The 23,393-nt window shown below is 37.2% G+C and overlaps 5 protein-coding genes across 10 annotated transcripts; 3 read left to right on the top strand and 2 right to left on the bottom strand.

The window, feature by feature from the left end:
- Positions 1-455: 455 nt before the first annotated feature.
- Positions 456-3,479, top strand: LOC9320819 (probable E3 ubiquitin-protein ligase MARCH10). 5 transcript variants are annotated; one of them, XM_021032709.1, is made up of 9 exons: positions 456-745; positions 864-886; positions 1,141-1,662; positions 1,894-2,035; positions 2,149-2,434; positions 2,513-2,585; positions 2,667-2,757; positions 2,870-2,949; positions 3,033-3,479. In XM_021032709.1, exons 1-9 carry the CDS (start codon positions 697-699, stop codon positions 3,228-3,230), a joined length of 1,464 nt encoding a protein of 487 aa, XP_020888368.1. In that variant the 5' UTR covers positions 456-696; the 3' UTR covers positions 3,231-3,479. The 5 variants fall into 5 exon arrangements, with proteins under 5 accessions (XP_020888368.1, XP_020888367.1, XP_020888366.1 ...); XM_021032708.1 differs by having other exon boundaries at positions 457-730; positions 849-886; XM_021032707.1 differs by having other exon boundaries at positions 458-656; positions 775-886.
- A 1,693-nt stretch (positions 3,480-5,172) lies between these two features.
- Positions 5,173-7,514, bottom strand: LOC9320818 (syntaxin-71). The gene is made up of 9 exons (XM_002882590.2): positions 7,126-7,514; positions 6,703-6,828; positions 6,393-6,558; positions 6,143-6,228; positions 5,980-6,048; positions 5,856-5,900; positions 5,714-5,776; positions 5,546-5,622; positions 5,173-5,461 (listed from the first exon to the last, which is right to left on the bottom strand). Exons 1-9 carry the CDS (start codon positions 7,279-7,281, stop codon positions 5,449-5,451), a joined length of 801 nt encoding a protein of 266 aa, XP_002882636.1. The 5' UTR covers positions 7,282-7,514; the 3' UTR covers positions 5,173-5,448.
- A 7,218-nt stretch (positions 7,515-14,732) lies between these two features.
- LOC9318702 (DNA-binding protein S1FA3) lies at positions 14,733-15,972 on the top strand. The gene is made up of 2 exons (XM_002884705.2): positions 14,733-14,845; positions 15,619-15,972. Exons 1-2 carry the CDS (start codon positions 14,828-14,830, stop codon positions 15,820-15,822), a joined length of 222 nt encoding a protein of 73 aa, XP_002884751.2. The 5' UTR covers positions 14,733-14,827; the 3' UTR covers positions 15,823-15,972.
- Positions 15,973-16,125: 153 nt separating this feature from the next.
- On the bottom strand, positions 16,126-18,908 carry LOC9320817 (protein POLAR LOCALIZATION DURING ASYMMETRIC DIVISION AND REDISTRIBUTION). The gene is made up of 4 exons (XM_002882589.2): positions 18,178-18,908; positions 17,151-17,527; positions 16,732-16,984; positions 16,126-16,651 (listed from the first exon to the last, which is right to left on the bottom strand). The coding sequence occupies exons 1-4, from the start codon at positions 18,593-18,595 to the stop codon at positions 16,521-16,523; spliced, it is 1,179 nt and encodes a 392-aa protein (XP_002882635.1). The 5' UTR covers positions 18,596-18,908; the 3' UTR covers positions 16,126-16,520.
- Positions 18,909-19,025: 117 nt separating this feature from the next.
- On the top strand, positions 19,026-22,415 carry LOC9320816 (DEAD-box ATP-dependent RNA helicase 57). 2 transcript variants are annotated; one of them, XM_021031848.1, is made up of 13 exons: positions 19,026-19,221; positions 19,344-19,424; positions 19,522-19,648; positions 19,733-19,860; positions 19,950-20,041; positions 20,222-20,318; positions 20,471-20,551; positions 20,650-20,882; positions 20,970-21,164; positions 21,266-21,356; positions 21,428-21,550; positions 21,662-21,812; positions 21,926-22,415. In XM_021031848.1, the coding sequence occupies exons 2-13, from the start codon at positions 19,344-19,346 to the stop codon at positions 22,144-22,146; spliced, it is 1,620 nt and encodes a 539-aa protein (XP_020887507.1). In that variant the 5' UTR covers positions 19,026-19,221; the 3' UTR covers positions 22,147-22,415. The 2 variants fall into 2 exon arrangements, with proteins under 2 accessions (XP_020887507.1, XP_020887508.1); XM_021031849.1 differs by having other exon boundaries at positions 19,026-19,199; positions 21,926-22,347.
- The last annotated feature ends 978 nt before the right edge of the window (positions 22,416-23,393 follow it).

The following is a 23,393-nucleotide window of genomic DNA, read 5'->3' as shown; positions in this document are numbered from 1 at the left end:
AACAACAAACAGGTAGGTTCTTACTTAGCTAGTTGCGCAGCCGGAAGCTGCAGTGGCAGGTGAACAAGAGCAGAAAACACAGACATTTGAAGCCACCCATTATAGTGGCAACATGACAGATACTTAAACATGGAGAACACAAGATATAGTGGCAACATGACAGATACTCAAACATGGAAAACACAAGATCAACGTTATGATAAAGCTGGAGAAAAACCGAGATCCTGCCAAATTCCAAAATGCTGAGTTTTAACAATTAAATACGTATACAAAACTTTTATCCTTGTTTAAATATCAAGTATCTAAAATTTAAGAAGTAGACATTTGTTAAAAATTAAAATGCTCGCCGTAGACAAAACATATCCAGTTACCACTTACCACTTACCACTTACCAATACGAGGCTGTAATAAATTAAATAATACTAATAAGGACGAAGAAACGGACCAAATTTAACCTTTTTTAGGCCGAGAAAAGAAAATGGGACAATGATATATCTTAAAATAAATTGAAAGTGCAATGTGTATGATCGATCAGATATCTCAATTTCAGGAACCCAGAAAGAGGGACTTGTCTTTTTCCTCCAAAGGGTTCCTGACGTTCGTTTCTTGCCTACAATTTTTTCTCTTCTGAATTTCATTCTTTGTTAAGAGCTCAGATTCTTCTTCTCCTCTGCTTTTCTATTTTCTGGGAGCTCGATGGTGGATGATAAAGCTCGACAACAAGAAGAACATGGGTCTCACCAACATGAATTTCATTCTTTGTTAAGAGCTCAGATTCTTCTTCTCCTCTGCTTTTCTATTTTCTGGGAGCTCGATGGTGGATGATAAAGCTCGACAACAAGAAGAACATGGGTCTCACCAACATCATCATTCTCCTCTGCAAATGGTCTCTTTTTAATTCCATTCCAATCGTATCTTGCATTGATATTGATCTTGTTTAATTTCACTTTTTTTGCTGATGGTTTTGATTTGGTTGGTTATCCTCAGAATTTCATCAATCTCCCATGATTTTAGGGGTTTAGGGTTTAGTAGATCGTTCATTCTTCCGTTTAGCGAGTCTCCTGATGAAAGAATTAGGCTTTTAATTTATTTTTCTAGGATCGAACTGGATTTGAAATTGATCTTTCTTGGTGTTTGCAGGATGGAAATTCTGTTGAGATAGCAGAAGAACAAGAGCTATCATCACCGGGCCGAGACCTATGGAGGCGAGGTCTTGAGTTAGATTTACCATCAACAACACCTCAAGACACTGCAAGAGATGATCTTTTGAGACGAAATGCATCTCTAACTTCAAGTCCTGTTGCCAAAAGAGTCAACTTTTCTCCAATGTCGAGCCCTAGAATCGGGCAACGTGCTGCATCCTTGAGTCCCTCCTCCTCTTCTTCATCTTCAAGAAACAAACCTAATAGCCTGAAGAATCTAATCCCCAAGTTAAGCTTCAAGAACCGGAACAGCAATAATGTGGATATCGAGAAAGCCGCGGATTTGGGGTTTGTGTCCTCCCCGTCTTCAGGAAATAGCAGGGACAGGTCCACATGGACTCTCACTAATATCTTAACTCCAAGATTGAAGAAAACTGAGTCTCTTCCTGTAACCCCTATAGCTCACTCAAATCCTGAGTCCACTCACGGGAGATTTGCGGTTGATATAGTTACTTCCACGGTGAGTAACTTGATGAATCGATTCATTTAGGTTCCCATGTGAATTCTATTGTGGTTTGTGCTGTTATCTCATTGGCAAGGGACATTTTCTTGTGTCGTACTTCACCTTGGTCTCAGTAGAGTATATTGATGCATTTTGCTTGTAAGATAAGTTTAGCTAACCAGGTTATCTTCTGCTTCACTTCATTGTTGGTTTGACCAATTTTTTTTTATTAAAATGTTTTCTCAACAGAAAAAAGGGCCTCCACTGCCGATCCACCGTTCACGCTCTGTCCCAGCACTCAACAAAGATGGAAGTCTAAGGCAATTAGGTGTTTTTCGGGTGATTCCAACTCCAAACATGACGCCAACCAGAAATACTATTAAACTTAACGGTTATTTCTTATTTTTCATTTGATGTTTAAAGGCAAAAGACATGCAAGTTAGATATTTTTGTGATTGTATCCTTGTAACAAACCCGGTGCCTTATATTAGTGAAATGTTTCAGACGCGAATGTTGATGGCGCTGAAGATGTTCCTGAAGAAGAAGCTGTGTGTAGAATCTGCCTGGTAGAATTGGGAGAAGATTCAGAAGCCTTCAAGATGGAATGTATGTGTAGAGGGGAACTAGCTCTTGCCCACAAAGAATGTACAATCAAATGGTTCACCATTAAAGGAAACCGAACATGTGATGTGTGCAAGCAAGAGGTTCAGAATCTCCCTGTGACCCTTCTACGCATGCAGAATTCTCGGGGTAGTATTGGAGCTCCAGATACCGAGGCTGCACACTACAGGCAAGTAAAAGTCAAAACCATACCTCTTGAAAAAATTCAAAATTTATGTATATTATTGACCGGTTCTCGCCCTCTCAGTTTATGGCAGGATGTTCCAATTCTTGTCATTGTAAGCATGCTTGCATACTTCTGTTTTCTCGAGCAGCTTCTGGTAAGATTTAGTGAATTCTGATTCTTACATTTCTTAGAATAAAGCTTTTGTAACATCGTCTTGTTCTAATACTATTTACAGCTTACAAAAATGCAATCCGGCGCCATTGCAGTTTCTTTACCATTCTCTTGCGTTCTTGGTCTTTTTGCTTCGATGACGTCAACAACAATGGGTAAGTAAATGCTTACAGTAAACAGTTCCCCATCAAAAGTTTTGCTTCCCAACAGTTGTTTTTGAGTACTCAAGCTATCAGTTTAATTGATTATGTGGTCATCGATGTGCAGTGCAGAAGAGATATGTCTGGATTTATGCCACAACTCAGTTCGGTCTTGTTGTTTTTTTCTCTCACGTTTTCTTCACATTGGTAAGTTTTTATCTGTGAAGAACAGAATAAAAAACTCTGTTGCGTATTCTAACTCTCAATCTATGTCGGTTATACTTGTGCAGGTTCGCATGCAGCCGGTTGTGGCCATTCTCTTAGCCACAATTGTTGGGTTTGGACTCACCATGAGCGGTACAACAGGTCTAGTCGAGTTTTCAAAATGGAGGAGAAGCAATAGGACAGCTGAACCTCCAAACAGTAGTCAGGTGGATCAACCATCGGTTGAGACAACAGATCAGAGCATATCTGGATCCAGAAACTGAAGCCAGAGGTCCTGAATACTAATCATATGTTCCAGTAGCGGTGTATGGTATCGAATCAAGTTTTTGGGACAACTCTAGATATCTATTTAGAGATGTAAGAACAGATTGGTCATGTGAGTTAAGTAGTGATAGTTGACGAGATTAAGGCTCGATTTTGGGGGGTCTCTTTTGTGTGTGATTATGAGTGTATATCATCTGTTGTGTTCTTAAAGAAAAACAGAGAAAGAAAGTTTTGAATTTTTTTTTTTTTTTTTTTGTATATTACAATATTAAGCTCTTATAAAATCTTGCAAATAAGCAACGGCCCATAAAGCCCAACAATTTTTCAAATTAATGCGTTGTCTTCTTCCTTTAAAAGACGGCTCATACCGCATGTCTTCAACGTGGTGGCTTTCGGAGATATGTGTTCACATCCTTGGACCACGGTTATCTGGACATATGTGTTCACATTCTTATTGTGAGATAGAGAATGTTTTGTACTTTGCTGCTCACAGAGCGCTCATGTGGTATGACTTTCAGGTAAAAAACTGGAGAGATTTGAAGGGTTTGGTAGGACTACCCAAGTTCCCTCCTCTCGCTCAGATTAGATTGGCAGATTATGGTGGAAAGATAGTGGCTATGTGGGACGTTAATGTTTCATATGGTAACGGTTCCAGCTATAAGACGAGAATTTGGTGTGCGGAGATTTCGCTTGAAAGACTCAATAGTTGTGAAATTTGGGGGAAAGTTGAGTGGGTTGATATTATGCATACAATCTTAGACTCATTTATACTCGTGAAGGTTATTGCTGCTACTGTCTGATGAACGCGTCACAAGGCGTGATCCTCGTTCAAGAAAGCGTTAGGCGCTAAGCGGGCGGTGACCCAGTGCCTAGCGCCTAGAACGCCTAATCGGGGCCTAGACGATTTTTTAGGCGGTTTAGACGTTTATAACATAAAACATTATCAATATGATATTATATATAAAAGTTATATAAAATATCTATATAAAACTAAAAATTATGAAATTATAAATAAAAATTAGATAAAATATTTATTTATATTTATATTAAACAATATATGAATATTTATAACTATATATATAAATAAAACTCTAATTGAAATTGAAAAAATACATTAAACAAGATCTATGTAATTTTAGGCGGTCAAGGCGGTTATCTAGGCGTCGCATGAGAGCCTAGCGCTTAGTCGGGACCAAGGCGACCGCCTAGACCGCTTTTTAGAACACTGGTTATACCTTATTTACAGAGAGCATTGGAATGAATAAGGATCATCATCTTTGAGATTTGAAGCAAATAGAGTTTGTCCTTCTCTTGGATAAATGAAGCAGTGGATAGCCCCAACGAAGCTGTAGTCAGGTAGAGCAACCACCGGTTGAGACAACATATCAGAGCATGTCTGGATCAAGAAACTGAAGCCAGAGGTCCGTGAATATCATTTGTTCCAGTAGGCGGTGTATGCCTGTATGGTATCAAATCAAACCATATGGGATCAAGTTTTCGGGACTACTCAGGCCCGTCTCTACCCCTGTAAGGTAGGCAAATGCCAAGGGTCCAACATTAATTTCATAAAATTTCTTAAAAGAAAAAAGGCCCAAAATTAAAAAAAATTTTACTAAGAGGGTTTTAATTTATCGCACCAAAAAAAAAAAGAGGGTTTTAATTTATTTTTTTGTTTTGCCATAAGTCTCATTATATATTGAGACGGTACTATGGATGGAGATTAATCTATTTAGAGATGTGAGAACAAATTGGTTATCTAAACTGGTAATTCGGGTTCAGGACGAGGATCGCCAAGTGGCCATCATTGCTTACAATGAGATTTTAATTTCAGTGTCTAGATTGCTTTGATCCTTAACCAGACAACATTGTTAATTCTCTGTTTGCTCAGAATCTGTTCACCGATCTTAAAATCTTCCAAAAGTTTGATAAATTTTGGCTTGATTTTTAAAAATTAAAAATCATATTTTACCTGGAAAATAATATCACACTGCAGCAGACACAGCAAACAATTAGTTTGATGCACACTTTGACAAAGATGAATATATGCAAACGAACAACATGGAGAAAAGTCGATACAGGAAGAACATACTTCAATATTCTTGACATTAAGAAGAAACTCTCGCAGAAATATCAGAGAAGAAAAGTAAGACACAAGCACACACTGGACACTGACTCGGGTGATAAGTACTACTGGGTCCTTTCGCCGTGTTCATCTCATTACTTCAGTACACTGCACAGAGAACAAATGTTTGTTTCGTTAAACAAGGTTTTTCAGAGTGATTAATTATAATTGATGCGTATCAGAGAAACTTACTTGTATAAGTATGCAGCGATACCCAGAACAATACACAACAAAACAATATCGATACAGAAGTTCCGGCTTGATCTCAGCTGTAAACAAAAGGCCATGCTTTTATGTTAGAAATCAAGAACAGACCTACGTGGCTGAGAGTCCAAGAAATAGATTCCAAACTTAAATCACCTGGTTCACGGTATCTTTAAGTCTGACATTGGTGTTCTTAAGATCCGAGGTTGCTCTGTCCACCTGTGAGCAAGTTCAGAAAGTTCAGATTACAACTAACCAATACAGAGAAAGGAAAAGGAAATTGGGTGGTGACTTCTACCTTTGTGTCGATTTCATCCATCAGTGGAACTTGTCTATCCAGTTCCTGTAAGAGTCGTGACATGGATCATCAGCTCAAGTACTGGATAAGGGAAGTGTTAACAGTTGCATTTTAACAAACTCACCTCGTTCATATCAGACGCCATGTTCTTCAAAGCATCTAACCCTTCGGAGATCATGTCAAGACCTTGTTCCTGAATTATACTCAAGTAAACAAGTCAAATATATAACCACCAGAGTTTACATGAACAGAAGAGTAGAATGCAACAAGATATGAACATTACTTGCCTGTTTTATTTTCCGCATCTCATACTCCTGTCTGAATTGGCTAGATTCATGTGATTCTTGAAAGTAATCATCATCAAAACGCCCATCTAACATCCACAATAGAGGTCACTCAGTGAAATTGAACTTCAGGTTGCTCGTACATAGACAATAAGATAAACAGCTCATACGATTTTGAGATACACCGAACACTATAGTTGAACGTGTAAGTACAATCTACAAGAGATAAACAAAGCTACTTCATTTGAATCACCTGAATCAAATTTGATATCAGGACGAGATGTTGTTGAGGAGGGAGTCCAACCACTAGTGTTTTTAGGGCCACCTGCTGTCCCATCAGGTATGGCTTCAATCCTGGCTGGAAGAGCGAGCACCAAATCATTTCTCGCAGCAAGCTCTTCGGTTGTAAGGCCCTTAACCTGACAATGTATAGATTGTTACCGAGTCTGAACAAGTTAATCCTTCAAAAAAAATCATATAACCTCAACCAAGCTACTGATATAACTAGAAGCAATGCAGCTGAACAGTGAACCAAAGTGTAAAAAATGAGAAAGGAAGCCAACCCGCTTGACAGCAAGTCTCTGCAACTTGGGAACTTCCTCTGACAATCGAGCCTTGGTCCGCCGGATCTCAGCATTCATTGCAACAGCAGCAGCCCTATTTTTCTCCTTGGTAACAAGTTCAGCTTTCTGCAGATCGAAATTTCAGCAACCTCAAGAACTTGCAAAATATTCTCAAACCAGAAACTGCAGGGAGCATAAATTAGGTAAAGCATTCAAAAAGATCTCATTCCCATCACGAAAACTCGATTACCGTATACAAAATCAGGACTAATCGCGACCTAATTTCAAGATTTTTTCACTGAATTGGACTCATGCATCCATTGAAGTCCGGGCCGGAAAAGTACCAAACTCTATGTTCAACATTGTGAAGCACAATCCTTTGAATTCAACATTGTGATGCAAAGAGAAAAGAGAAAGAATTACCTCGAGAGCGGTCTCGATTTGGGTTTCGAAAGCTCCATAGAGACGAGCAAAGGCATCATCGCCGGAGATATTGGCCTCCCGCTGTTTGTCGACATCGTACTTGTCGTACTTCTTACAGATCGAGTCAACTCTAGTCAGAATATCGATCACAGTCATCTTCTTCCAAATCTATCACCAGAAGCTCCCAGATCTGAGCTAAAGAAGGAGAAAATCTCTGATTCGAAGAGGAAGAAGACTTTATTTTGTGAAATTTGAATCGCTTCTGGAAGTGGTTCGTCGACGAAAGAGCCTGTAAGAAAATTACAGCCTGGAAAAACAAATTTTGTATCACCACCCCCAACTTTTGCTTCTTTTAACATTTGACCCCAGCATTTATCCGCAAGCCAAAACTCTAATCTTGTTTTCATAGTTAAAAAATGTCCCATGTCTGTGGGTGTGATTTATGTCTCATGAGAAAACTAAACCCTGATGTTTACAAAAAAAAAAACCTTATAATTGGATTTGAAAAATTCGTTGTTTCTTGTTTTGTTTTGAGAATAAATTATTTTTAATGTATAATCATTTTTATTCGATTATATAATTGATTTATAGTAATTTTGCATCTTTTCAATTATTTAACAAAAAACATTTATTTTAAATGATTTTACTATTTTATTATTTTGCTATACTTTCGTTCCACTAATATTGCGTTAGAAAGTTTTATCATTCATATTACATTATATATATTGTAATTTGAATGGACAATATAAACTTTTTATATACCGAATTCAAAAAAGTTAGAAAATAAAATTTTAAACTATGTTTGTCAAACATGATGGGTTGGTATGAGTATGACAATGAAAATGCATAACAAAATAGAAGATAGTGTTATAATAATTACTTTATTTTATGGTGTATATAAATATATTTAATGGAGAAAGAATTTATACCCGCAGAAGGATCGGGATACTGAAAATAAAGAGATGAGAGGAGGAGAGAGATTTCTTATAACTTCTTATTGTTGAAGTATGAATTGTGATTTACAACGAACGAATTCGTTCGTTTATATAGGCAGGAAAAAGTAAGTTACTATGCATGCATAGTGACGGTGGGCTCCACATAAATTAATAAATAACGAAACGTTTAACCCATGTGCGCATCTTTTGCGACTTTACGATTCCTCCTTTTCATGACTTTTATAACACTCTCCCTTGGAGACCAGTGTCACTATGTCTCTTGCGTAATGTCTTCTGTTGCCTCGTTAAAAACCTTTCTAGGAAAACCCGGTGGGAAAAACCATAGTAGGTAAAAAGAGTGCAACCGCGCAAGCTCCCCCTCGAATGATCAGGATCATAACTTACAAGTCTTGTTGACGACGCATTCCAATGTTATGAACATGTTTCCTGAATATAGAGGTGGGTAATGATTTCGTGAAGAGATCCGCAGAATTCTCGGATGATCGGACATATCTTACTTCAATGTCTTTATTCTTCACGAGCTCTTGGGTGTATGAAAAGAACTTCGGAGGGATATGTTTGGTTCTATCGCTTTTGATATATCCTTCCTTTGTCTGAGCAACACATGCAGCATTGTCTTCATACAAGATAGTTGGCTCCGTATTCAGACGAATTCCACTACTCGTTTGAATGTGTCGACTTATTGATCGTAGCCACACGCATTCTCTACTCGCTTCATGGAGTGCAATGATTTTCAGCATGATTTGAAGAAGTAGCTACAAGTGTCTGCTTCTGAGAACGCCATGATATAGCAGTACCTCCAATCGTGAATACGTATCCTGTTTGGGATCGAGCTTTGTGTGGATCTGATAAATATCCTGCATCTGCAAAACCAATCATTTGACCATTTATATTTTTAGGATAAAATAACCCTAAATCAATAGTCCCTTGAAGATAACGAAAGACATGTTTAATTCCGTTCCAATGTCTTCGTGTAGGAGATGAATTAAATCTAGCCAAAAGATTGACTGAAAATGATATATCAGGTCGAGTGCAATTTGCAAGATACATAAGGGCTCCAATTGCACTTAGATACGGTACTTCAGGACCGAGTATCTCTTCATTCTCCTTATGCGGTCGAAATGGATCACTCTCAACGTTAAGTGATCTAACGACCATAGGAGTACTAAGAGGAGTTGCCTTATCCATGTTGAATCGTTTTAGCACTCTTTTAGTATACGTGGATTGGTGCACAAATATACCCTTTTGGGAATGTTCAATTTGTAGGCCAAGACAAAACTTTGTTTGTCCGAGATCTTTCATCTCGAATTCCCCTTTTAAATAGTTTGTTGCTTTCTGTATTTCATCTTGAGTCCCAATTATATTTAGATCATCAACATATACCGCGATTATCACAAATCCGGATTTTGTTTTCTTGATGAAAACACATGGGCATATAGGATCGTTCACGTATCCTTCTTTCGTTAAATGTTCACTGAGACGATTATACCACATTCGCCCAGATTGCTTTAACCCATATAATGATCTTTGTAACTTTATTGCACATAACTCTTTGGGTTTAGATTTCAATGCTTCTGGCATATTAAACCCGTCGGGAACTCTCATATAGATATCTGTATCTAATGATCCATACAAATATGCTGTAACAACATCCATGAGACGCATTTCTAAATTTTTATCAGCCGCTAGACTCATCAAGAATCTAAACGTTATTGCATCCATAACGGGGGAATATGTTTCCTCATAATCAATCCCGGGTCTTTGAGAAAATCCTTGAGCTACAAGACGAGCCTTGTATCTCGTAATTTCATTTTTCTCATTTCGTTTTCTAACGAAAACCCACTTGTATCCAACCGGTCTCACATCTTCAGGTGTGAGTATAATAGGTCCGAATACATTTCGCTTATTGAGCGAATCAAGTTCGACTTGTATTGCATCTTTCCATTTTATCCAGTCATGTCTCTTTTGACATTCATATACCGACTTTGGTTCTGGATCCTCGTTTTCCTCATCAATTTCCTTTGACAAAAGGTATGAGAAAACGTCATCAACTTCATCCATTTTATTTCGATCCCAGATCTTTCCATTATGGATATAGTTGATAGAAATCTCATGATTTCCTTCAGGCTCATGATGCTCATCATTGTCATTAGACTCATGATTTGTTTCTTCCAAAATGCTTTCTGCTATTTTGGGAATATCATGCTTTTCAACTTCCTTTCGTTTTCTAGGATTTTTACCCTTAGCACCAACTGGTCTACCACGCTTCAGGCGTGTTCTAGACTCACGTGTATCGTCTGCTTTTCCATGTTCTTGTGGAATTTCAATCCGAGCAGGAACATTTGCAGCTGGAATATATGATTTAGTTACCGTTTTGGTATCTACAAAAGCATCGGGAAGTTGATTTGCTATACTTTGCAAATGCACAATTCGTCGAACTTCTATTTCTGACTGTTTTGTAGGAGGATCAAGGTGTAACAGGGATGGTACACACCATTTGATTTCTTTCCCTACTTGCTTATTTTCTCCCCCTAGAACCGGGAATACTTTCTCATCAAAGTGACAATCGGCAAATCGTGCCGTAAAGACATCACTAGTCTGCGGTTCTAGGTATCTTATAATTGATGGAGAATCACAGCCAATATATATTCCCAACCTTCTTTGTGGTCCCATCTTTGTACGTTGTGGTGGTGCTATAGGCACATACACTGCACAACCAAAAATTCTTAGATGGGATATATTTGGTTCTCGACCAAATGCTAACTGTAGTGGGGAGTATTTATGGTATGCACTTGGTCTTATCCGAATGAGTGCTTCTGCATGCAAAATGGCATGTCCCCATACAGAGGTTGGAAGTTTTGATCTCATGATCAATGGTCTTGCAATCAATTGCAGACGTTTAATTAATGATTCAGCCAAACCATTTTGTGTGTGAACATGAGCTACAGGATGTTCTACTTCAATTCCCGTTACCATACAATAATCATTAAAAGCTTGGGATGTGAATTCACCAGCGTTGTCTAGTCTAACTCTTTTAATAGGGTAATCAGAAAACTGAGCCCTCAGTTTGATTATTTGAGTTAGAAATCTCGCAAATGCAATATTTCGAGATGATAATAGACAAACATGTGACCATCTGCTGGATGCGTCAATTAATACCATGAAATAGTGGAATGGTCCACATGGTGGATGTATTGGTCCACAAATATCTCCTTGAATTCGTTCAAGGAATTCTGGTGATTCTTTATCAATTTTGGCTGGCGATGGCCTTATGATAAGTTTTCCAAGAGAACATGCGGCACATGTCTTTTTATTCCCATGATATATCTCCTGGATTTTCAATGGGTGTCCATGTGAGCTCTCTATGATTTTTCGCATCATCGAAGTGCCTGGATGACCGAGGCGATCATGCCATAATGTGAAATCTTCTGGATTTCTTTTAATCACTAGATGCGATTCGACTGCACTTATATGAGTATAATGCAATCCTGAAGGAAGTTTTGGAAATTTTTCCAATATAAGCCTTTTTCCCGATTTATCAGAAGTTATGTACATATACTTCTTTTCATTCTCAGTTGCAGACTGAGTATCATATCCTTGAAGATATATGTCTTTGAAACTCAACAAATTCCTTTTAGATTTTGGAGAATACAAGGCATTTTTTATGGAAAACTTGGTTCCATTAGGCAACATAAAGTTGGCCATACCAGTTCCTTCAATCACGTCTACAGGACCTGATATTGTATTGACAATAATGTTTGTCGGTTTTAAGTTAGGGAAATATCTTTTGTCCTTTAGAATAGTGTGGGTTGCCCCACTATCTGGTATACAAATTTCTTGAACCATTTCCTTGGAGATTGTTTCATCCATTTCTGTGATTAAGATAAACATCAATAAAAAGAAAGTAAATTTTATTCATGAAAGGAAAACACACAATAATTATATATTAAATTGTTGTTAAAACAACATTATTTTTCAAAATAACAAAAGCATAATATTATATATATGGCATAACTAGAGACTATTTCAGCAGTCTCAATACAAGCTCTTTAGTTAACCGCAAAAGCGGTCTAATCCAAATCATTTGCAAAGGAGGGAGAATCGAGATACGATGTATCCTCGAAGTTTTCTGCTAAATTGACTTCTTTCCCTTTTCCTTTCGTGGAATTCATGTACAACTTACAAAGATGTGGAGGAGTTCGACACGTACGGGCCCAATGTCCCTTAGATCCACATCTATAACACACATTCTCACTCTTCTGGGTGGAATTTTCTTGGTGTTCCTTCCCTTTTGAATCATTTTGAGGACGAACCCATTTGAACGACCTCCTTCCACGTGAGTTGTAATTTCTTCCACGCCCACGATTAAAACGACCACCACGACCCCGATATGATTGATTCCCTTTCTCGGGATAGTTTACATCCTTTTTCTCCGGATTTTTTACATCCGTTGCATTCACTTCAGGGAATGCTTTGGTTCCTGCAGGCCGAGCATTGTGGTTTTTGATGAGAAGTTCATTATTCTTCTCTGCTATCATAAGCGCCACAATCAGCTCGGAAAACATTTTGTACTTGCAGTTCCTGTATTGTTCTGCAAGAACATAGTGCTCCTTATGGAATGTAAGGTAGGTTTTATTGAGCATTTCGTCTTCGCTCACTTTCTTACCACAGTATTCCAACTGAGCCACGATTCTTAACATGGTAGAATTATACTGTGCTACCTTGTTAAAATCTAGGAACCTCAAATTTGCCCATTCGTCAAGGGCATGTGGGAGAGTTATTGCTTTCTGGTTGTCAAACCTATTTTTTAAAGCTTTCCACAACTCCACGGGGTCTTTTACATTTGCATAATCATGCATCAGATTTTCATCTAGATGCTTTCTTAGAAAAATTATCGCCTTTGCCTTTTCATTGGCAGGTGATTCATTTTTCTCTTTTATCGTCTCCAATAGATTCTGCGAATCTAAATGAAGTTCCACATCAGTGGTCCATGCTATGTAATTTGCTCCAGTGATTTGAAGCGCTTGGATCTTAAGCTTTTCAATGTTTGCCATTTGTTTTCTAAAATAAAAACATGGAATATTATTAGAAATCTTTATTTAATTTATTTTAAAACATATTTAAAATAAACCGTTTACATTAATAATGCAAGCGATTACAAAAAGAAAAAACGTACAAACAAATAAACTAATATTCAAACGAAATTCTTGCGGAGTAAAATCTACAACGCAAAGATTATAAATACACATAATAATGATTCCAAAAACAAATATTAAGAATAATCGAAACATTCTTCAAAACTTCAAAACTTCAAAATTCTTCTTCTTTTTTCAGAGAGATTTTTTTTAGAGAGATGAAAAAAATTTTGTTTTGATGAAATGAATGAGAAAATGAATGAATTTATAGATTGAAAAATACTATTCCTAGCCGTTGGAAAAAGTTGAATTTTTTGAAAAAATTTTGAAATTTTTCTTTGAGACCGTTGGCGGAAAAATATTTTTAAAAAAAATTAATCTGAAAAATTAGAGATCAATCAGATAAAAATTATCGATTCAAATAAAAATATTTATACAGGTGAATAAACCATAATATAAACAAATAATTCACAGTGATATTATGGTGACGAATTATCCACATAGAAACAGTAAATATATATGTGGCGGCTCAGCCGACCGATAGCAGAAATAAATATTTAAAGCAGTGCATAAAATTAAGGCGGCTCAGCCGACCGGCAACAGAAATAAATATTTAAAGCAGTGCATAAAATTAAGGCGGCTCAGCCGACCGGCAACAGAAATAAATATTTAAAGCAGTGCATAAAATTAAGGCGGCTCAGCCGACCGGTAGGAGAAATAAATATTTAAAGCAGTGAATAAAATTTCAGGTGGCTCAGCCAACCATTAACAGAAAATAATTAATTATGGTGCATGAAGTAATTTCAGGTGGCTCAGCCAACCATATAGTTTCTTTTATTTATTTATATAATTTTCTTTTCTCCCTTTTTTTTTTTTCTTATATTTTTTCTTTTAACGAGGCGACATACTGCCCGGTATAATACCGTATTTTTTTTTTTCAGCGATCATAGAGTGATCGTGCTGATAACATGTTATAATAATTACTTTATTTTATGGTGTATATAAATATATTTAATGGAGAAAGAATTTATACCCGCAGAAGGATCGGGATACTGAAAATAAAGAGATGAGAGGAGGAGAGAGATTTCTTATAACTTCTTATTGTTGAAGTATGAATTGTGATTTACAACGAACGAATTCGTTCGTTTATATAGGCAGGAAAAAGTAAGTTACTATGCATGCATAGTGACGGTGGGCTCCACATAAATTAATAAATAACGAAACGTTTAACCTATGTGCGCATCTTTTGCGACTTTACGATTCCTCCTTTTCATGACTTTTATAACAGATAGAAATAAAATTTAGAAAGGACAATATAAGAATTTTATATATTGAGTTAAAAGAAGTTGGAAAATAAATTTCAGAATACACATTTGTTTGTTAAGCGGGGTTGGTTGGTACTACAAGTAAAATGCATGCCAAAATCGAAGATAGAAGTAAAAGTTTTGTCTTTATTTTAAAATTTGCATAGTAAGCCCCTTGACCAAACGTGCTGTTACTTATATGTAAAAGGCTGAGTCTTAATAGTTTCTTGGCAAAACTCGTCTTCAAGCTGTCTTATATATTCTCCGGCGAGTGGTGCTGATAATCTCGTAGCTCCGAAGCGCCGCCATGGCCGAAGAATTTGATGTAAGTTCTGTCCCCTCTCTGAAAATCTCTTTGTCTACATGTGTTTCCTTGTCTGAGATCAAATTTCTCGTTACTCACGATGAATCGCTAGATCTGCGTTTGACTCTGTCTCAATTCTGCTTTCATATAATCGTATGCTACTCTTTCACGCGTGTCTCGTAATCAGCTGTGTTGCTTTGAGTCTGATGTTCTGATTTTGATGCATGATGTTCCGGTTTTAGATTTGAGATTGCGAGCTTTTTTGTTTATGTTCGAGCATTTTGGTCAATACGTGTATGATTGTTGTAACGCTGCTTAACAATGATCAAATTCTCTGAAATTTAGTATGCGTTAGGACATAGCACAATTGGATCGGTAAAGTTTTGTTTTTTCTTTAGAGTTTCATTTCATGCCTTTTGAGTTATTGTTGAAAACTTTGGTCACTGAACATGAACTTCATCTCTTCTCATTTTGATCAAGCTTGCCATGGAATGTCCATTTTTGGTTGTCTCAGAATATGGTTTTACATTTCCAGATTGTATAAGTCTAGATACTATAAGTCTATAACTCGCGATTAAACATGTATTGGTTTCATGATTTTCGTGCTTATCAGACTCTTGGCTGTATAAGAATATAACTTTTTTTTCGGCATTATATTTTCTTATTGGTTAGAGGTGAATTGCCAATAACATTGAGAAGCTAGTTAAGATACCTTGTGTTCTGTCCTCTCAATCTTCTTGTTACTTCTTGCATCTAGATTTCATTCTAAGTTACTAAACCAAAACAATGAACAGGGAAAAATCGAAAGCAAAGGGCTAAACCCGGGACTGATTGTCCTTCTTGTAATTGGAGGGTTGCTTGTGACATTCCTTGTAGGAAACTTCATCCTTTACACATACGCACAGAAGAATTTACCTCCGAGGAAGAAGAAACCGGTTTCTAAGAAGAAGATGAAGAAAGAGAAGATGAAGCAAGGCGTCCAAGTTCCTGGCGAGTAGCTTTTGCTATAAGTAGTCAGGATTAGCCTTCGATGATAAGCACTTTGTTGGACTAGAAATTATATGACTCTTTTACTCTTTAGTTTTTAATGTTTTCGATGTAGCATGATATTTTCTTGAGTTGACAATCTATAAGCTTTGCTGAGATAATTTCATGGCTCATTTGAAATAAGTTTCTGTTGTTCAAAATATCTCTAAATTTCATAAATCTGTTACCCTTATTAAACTAAATACGAGGTTTAACATTAATGTCAAGATATTCAAGTTAAATGGAAGAGTAGCAGAGTTTCATAATCCAGATCATTAGAAAAAAAAAATGGAACTGATTGTTTTTTTTTTTGTAATTGATCAGAAAAGTCAACAAAGCCAACATTGACCTGCACAAGCACACACACTAACAAAAGAATTTTTGAAGTTCACAAAATTCATAATCATTAGCTCTTCTACTAAACCTAGCAATCTAAATCTCTAGACAAGTCAGGACTGATGATTTCTGATGGTCTTGGATTCTTCTGGTGAATATACAAGAATAACTAATCTACTGGGTCAAGTCTAGTTTGATTGCATACACCACCACCTTGGCCTGATTTGATGATACGAACCTTCAGAGATTTGGATCATTTTGGTGTTGCAGATGAAGTCTATGAAAGAACTTACTATGTAGCTTTTCGGAATAATTAAGGATTATGTAAAGTTTTTTAAGCATGGATACATGACTCCATAGGCCTTTTCATCCCAACGATCGGCTTTCTTACCTCATTATCAGTTTTGTTATGTTGACTCCATGAGACTGAGAGATCCTGGTTCAGGTCCTCTTCATGCTCATCATCTGTAGAAACATCAGAAATGTTTTACGCTGTGAGAGACTGCTCGTCTTTGCATAAATTCATAGTGAGATTTCAAGTGTACCTGAACGGTCCAAGAGAGGAAACTCTGTTAGGCGTCTAACGCAGACCTTAAGTGCTTGAAGCTCAGCTTCCTTCTCTTGGAGTTTGGACTGAGTAGTTTGCAGTTCAGCTTCAAGTTCATTGATCTGTCCTTCTTGTTGTTCGATGAGAAGGTGGCTTAGTTTCTTGTCCAGCTCTGATGCCGATATTCCACCACATTGGTATGACTCAGCTCCATTAACCAAATCCTTGCATTCCTCCATAACATCACTTGTCTAAGGGAAAAATAAAATAAATGTTTAATATAAGCTTCAGCCATTGAACCCACCAACAACATAATGACTGTTGGGAAAACAATCCAGATGGATTTAACCTTTAATAAGATTTGAGAGGAGACTCTAAGAATACATGTCAATGGGAAAACGATAAAAGCACACTCACCTCAGCCAAGTTCAATTTCTGCAGCTCAGATTCAAGTTCCATCTCTAATTGCTCCATTTCTACTGCCTCTTGTTCTGGCTCCTCAGTTAGGACGCTGCTAGCATATTCTCCATCATTGCCTGCCTTGATGATATCGAGACATTCTCTACTCGCCATCTCTGATCTACTGAGATTTATCTGGCCAGATTTCTCAGAACTTGCTGTTGCTGCAAACTTGAAACTCTGTAAAGATTTTATCCTAGAAAGTTCATCTTTTAGCTCTTGGATGACTTTGGCAGTTTCTTCTGTTGCTGCATGCAGCTTACTGATTTCACTTTTCTCTGCTGACATCATATACATCATGCAGACACCAAGTGCTGAGCTGAAAGAGGAATGATCTGAAACACAGAAGAATGATGCGTCAATAATGGACAATGCCAAGAGGAATGTGATGAGTCATTGTTTTACTGAAAAAGTTCCAACAAGGTACAATCAAACCTCAAAGCAGTTAGACACAATGACATTGACAACATCTCAAGTATTTGTGGGGACTTAATAGATGAAGTTGGCGAATTAGCACTTGGAAAACTCATAAATTAAGGCTTATTCTACTCTATGGAAGCCTAGGCAATAAGTGAAGCCTTTCAACAAAGTCTCTTGCACTCCTGCAAAATCTAGAAGTCTGAAGATTTACCCATCGAAGAGTACTAATATCACTGCAAATCTCAAGAAGTTTAGGAAGCAAAACCTAACAGTACCCTGAAAGCTTTTCCCCAAGATTAACGCCACTATATATCATTCTATACCACAAGGTCGAAAACCCAGAAAAACTCTGCACATGGATCAATCATCAAATAAGACAAGTTCAGAACACTCCAAAAACTAATTAAGATTCAAATTTCCAATCATGCAAGTGATAATAATCCCACTACAGATATTGCTGAAGCTTCATGCGTCTTCATCAACCGAGATTTCATTCCTACTTCATTTGTAAACCGAGAATCACAGAAGAAATCAATCAGAGTTTTCGAAAGAGTAGAAGCAAAACCTTGATTACTATAAGACGACCCGCGTTTTGAAGCAGAAGCAGCACCCAAAGTTTTCGTCTTTTTCGAGCAAACCTCACGCTTCTCGATCTCACATCCCTCACTAATCTTTTTCTTCTTCTTCATCAATCCACGAACCCTAACTCTACATTTCACCCCTGAACTCTTCCTAAACCCAGGAGAAGACCCGGATCCGGATCCAGAGTTAACGGTAGACCCGGAACTAGAAAACCGGAAAACGCCATTGGTTTTGTCGAAAGGAGAATCGAGAAATCCAATACTTACAGGAGGAGCGATGGGTTCCTGCTCTTCAGTGTAATCCTCGAGAGTAGGAGAATCTCGAGAGAAAGGGTTGAAGAACCGTTTGGCTACTAAACCAGTGGATCCAGCAATGGCTGCTCCTAGAAGAACTTGCCACATCTCTAACAATTCGTAAACGGTAAATCAAAATTCAAACAGAGAAGCAAAGAGCGAGAGAATTAGAGAAGAAGAAGAAGTAGAGTTAAGTCTGAAGTGTTTTGAATCCGACGAAAACAGAGTCGGAGAAAGTCCCGATGTGTCAGAGACAGAGAGAAAAGAAGAAGAAGTGAGATTTTTTTTGTTTTTCAGCGGCGGTGGGTCACACCATCACATGTTTCCCGCTATTACACACAATTTCCAAATTTATTGTTTTTCTTACCAAACCTATCAGTCTAGTTAAGGCTTATTGTTTTAGCTGGGCTTTTTCAGGCCCACTTGTTCAGTGTTGGCCTTTTAATTTGTAATGCTGTTTTGTTTTAGCGACTCGAAATTTTAATCAGCGCTCAGAATTTAAAATGACTAAAATACCCTTTAAATTATTTGAAATCAACTAAAAAACCAAACCCTAAATGTAAAACCCAAAATCTGTGCAGTTGTTCGCTTCTTCCTCGGCATCTATTCGCCGTCGTCAGTGTCATCGCCGGCGTTCTTTTTTTTCGTTACCAGTGTTACTATTATTGCTGCCTTTTCCTCTTCCCCAGAAACGCTCTCTGTCTCTATCTAGGTATCTGTAACATCTTCTCTGGGTAATTTTCTCTACTGCTGTGTCCTTGTCTTTGGTTTTGTCCCACTTGTCTACTGGAATCGAATGTTCTTTGTTAATATGATTCCATTGCCTTGTATTGAGAGTTTTATGGTTGCTTGGCAGATGGAGAAAAGCTCCTATTTTTTGTTTGGTGGAACAAACTTCAATAAGAAGAAGTTTGCTCCAGATTTTGCTAAGTTTAAGGTTAGTTCTGCAGCTGATCGTGTTAATGGTATTTAAATCAGCACTACTCACTCTCACTCTTAGTTCTTATATTAAAAACTTCTCATTGCGGTGTTAGAATTGTACGGAGGATGATGATTCCAATAAGAAAGTGAACTTCTTTGTGGAAGAAGAGGACACTGAAGAGCAGAAGGAGAAAGTTGTTGTGTTCTCTAAGAAGAGGAAACGAAGATCTTCTAATTCCGGTAAGTCTGGAAATATAATTACTGTTTCCCTCAGGTCTGTGCTAACTGTGTCTTCTTGATCTGATTTTCGTTATGTTTAAATAGTGCCAGTTGAAGGATTTGATGTGTTCAAGAGCTCAAAGAAGGCACTTGCTAAAGGTAAAGCAGAAGAAGGAAACACAAAGAATGATATTTTAGAAGATCCCAAGAAGGAACTTAATCGTCAAATAGAGGTATTGGAGTTGTTTTAAGTCTTGTCTCTGTTTCATCAAAGGCAAGAGTGACAGATACATGACATGTGTTTACTCTTTTATAATGGCAGCGAGATGCTTTGTCGAGGAAACAGTATAACATTCATGTTTCCGGTAACAATATTCCACCTCCGCTTAAAAGCTTTGCAGAGTTATCATCAAGGTGCGTGGAACTGGATTTTTTCTTTACAGTAGTTTGATATTATGCTCGTAGTATTAGTGGTTTTGAAGTTTGGGTATGTAGTTGTTTTTTTTCATGGACGTTGAGTCTATTGACATGCTGTAATGTGTTTAAATCTTCCTCTCCTCTGGCTTTTGATCTTAATGCTTAATCCATCTACAGGTATGGCTGTGAAGGATATATATTAGGCAATTTGGCTGAACTAGGATTTAAAGAGCCTACCCCCATCCAAAGACAGGCTATTCCAATTCTCCTATCGGTATGGTCTTATTCACTCATTTTCCATTCATTCAGAGACACTTAAGAGCAAAGAAAAAACTTCTTTTTTCAGATTATTTTGTGAATTCTTTCATGAGGTATCACTGTATCAGTTCTAATTTTTAGTTTTGTCATCTTTTTGCTTTATCCCAGGGTCGTGAATGCTTTGCCTGTGCTCCGACTGGGTCAGGAAAAACCGTTGCTTTTATTTGTCCCATGCTTATAAAACTCAAGGTGATAAATTGTGTTTGCCCTTAAATCCCTCCGGATTTCGCGTATCCTGATTCTTGAATCATGCATTCATGCTTATGAGTTTTGTTTTGCTGTCTTAGCACCCTTCAACAGATGGAATAAGAGCAGTTATCCTTTCTCCTGCTCGGGAACTGGCTGCCCAAACAGCTAGAGAAGGAAAGAAACTTATTAAAGGAAGCAACTTCCACATTAGATTGATGACTAAACCTCTTGTCAAAACAGCTGACTTCTCAAAGCTGCGGTGTGATGTTCTCATATCAACGCCGATGCGGCTGAAAAGAGCAATCAAGGCTAAAAAGATTGACTTAAGCAAGTAAGTCAGTAGCATATATTAGAATATAAACATGTGTATTTCTATTTGTATTGTGCCCATATTCATCTTTATATCTGTTGAATACAGGGTTGAGTACCTTGTCCTTGATGAATCTGACAAGCTGTTTGAGCAGAGCTTGTTAAAGCAGATAGATTGTGTGGTTAAGGCTTGTTCAAACCCTTCGATCATACGTTCATTGTTCAGTGCTACTTTGCCCGATTCTGTTGAGGAACTTGCACGTTCCATAATGCATGATGCTGTTCGTGTGATCATTGGCCGAAAGTGAGTATAGAGAACATGATAGTATGATACTGAAGCTTATTATAGATACTTCACAACATTTCTTGAAGTAAAAGGATCTTACCTTTGACTATTCGATATAGGAACACAGCGTCTGAAACCGTCAAGCAAAAGCTGGTTTTTGCTGGAACTGAAGAAGGGAAACTTCTTGCTCTTCGCCAAAGCTTTGCAGAGGTAAGTTCACTTATCTTAACAGTATGATCAAGTACAGTACCTTTTGTAATTCCTTTTTTACTTGGCAGTAGAGTCTTAATCCACCGGTACTGATCTTTGTACAAAGCAAAGAACGAGCAAAGGAACTCTATGATGAACTGAAATGTGAAAACATCAGAGCCGGGGTCATCCATTCCGATCTCCCTCCGGGAGAGGTAAAACCATCTTTCCCATAGTCATCAAATAAAGTTTGCTCCTCTATGGAAAGTATCGAGATATAGATATATATAAATTGATTGGAAACAATTTACCGTTGGATGCTGCAGCGGGAAAACGCAGTTGATCAATTCAGAGCGGGCGAAAAATGGGTTTTGATAGCTACTGATGTGATTGCTAGAGGTATGGATTTCAAAGGCATCAACTGCGTGATAAACTATGATTTCCCAGATTCAGCTTCTGCATACATCCACAGGATTGGTATGTATATAATTACTCGAGCCTTTGTATCTAAATCTTATATTCTCTGTTCTATGCGAGTCATTTGTGATGATGAGTTGATGCATCATTTGGCTTCTTTTAAAACATTTCAGGTCGGTCTGGGAGAGCGGGAAGGAGCGGAGAAGCGATAACTTTCTACACGGAACAAGATGTACCTTTCCTTAGGAACATAGCCAACATGATGATGTCATCAGGCTGTGAGGTTCCGTCGTGGATCATGTCTTTGAAGAAGAAGAAGTGGAGGAAGCATAGGCCGAGACGTGATTCTATATCTACTCAACCAAAAGCCGATAAAAACGATAAAGATGTGTAACTTCAAATTTTGTGTTCTCCTTATCTTGTTGTTGTTACATTGATGAATTAGTCTTGGTCTTTCGGACCCAAACACTTTACAGTATGTGGCTAGAATCGAACGTAGTTGTCACTTGGATCGTACTACAAAATACATATATGTACTAAATTAGATTCTAAACTAGTTACTATCCGATTTTGAGACTTCAAGGTTTTTCATTTTGATGTATTCTCAGATTCAATGATTTCTTAAGATACATACAATATACCATAAGTTTTGGTTTGGTATAATTTTAATAGCTATATTATTTGGGTTTGGTTTAATCAAACCGGTTTTCTCTGAAATGGATCCTTAATTTCTTGCTTGGCTGGGCTGGGGCATCATTCCAAAATCCAAATCATTATTGGGATTAAAGAGTCTCAATTATTTTCTTTGTTAAAGTAATGAAATGATGACAGCCAATATTAGCTTAAGTTAAGACTAAAGAGAGAAAAACAAAACAATTGAATACATATTTTCCCCAGTTTTACAAATTTTGGGACTATCTATCAAACAATCTAATACCCGTTGTGGCCCATTGTTGACAATCTAATATCAGTTGTTTTTTTTTTTTTAAACATCTTTGGATAGACAAATGACAAGCCCCGATCCATAACCAATTCTTACTACGCAGATTAACGCGATTCAGTGGAATCGAACTTCGATGAAGAAGGCGGAGTCAAGTGGAGTTAACCACTTGACCAAAGGCACATCCCCATCTAATGTCAGTTGTTCATAAGAAACCAAAAAATAAAAATAGATTGGACCGACGGAGAGAGATAATGATCTCAAATAACAAAACACAAGACGTGTGCATTAGGTAAATGTCTTTTCTAGATAATAAATACCATTTTGACGTTACTAATACTAACTATAACTCTATAAGTCTATAATATACAAAACGATGCTTATGATTTACATAACTCATATAAATAAATAAGTTTATGCACATTATTAATATTTCTAAGTAATTATATATTGAAGCATACCACAACGACCACATCGATTAAGGTATATTAATTAGAAAAACAATCATGGTGTAGATACACGCTCTTTTATATACTAATTAAAAACAAATATTGAAATCTTGAGTGAACTCGTACGTTCCACTTCCCATATTATATAGTGTTTTAGAAGTTCTAAAAAAAACAAAGATTGATCTAATTTACAAAATGTTAGGCTTATATTGTCAGCTATTCAATAATGATTTAAAGGGAAAATTTTAATAT

This window comes from Arabidopsis lyrata (assembly GCF_000004255.2).
Source record: "Arabidopsis lyrata subsp. lyrata unplaced genomic scaffold ARALYscaffold_3, whole genome shotgun sequence".
Taxonomy (NCBI): Eukaryota; Viridiplantae; Streptophyta; class Magnoliopsida; order Brassicales; family Brassicaceae; genus Arabidopsis; species Arabidopsis lyrata.
The sequence above is the reverse complement of the archived record's forward strand: the minus strand, read 5'-3'. Positions and strand labels throughout refer to the sequence as shown.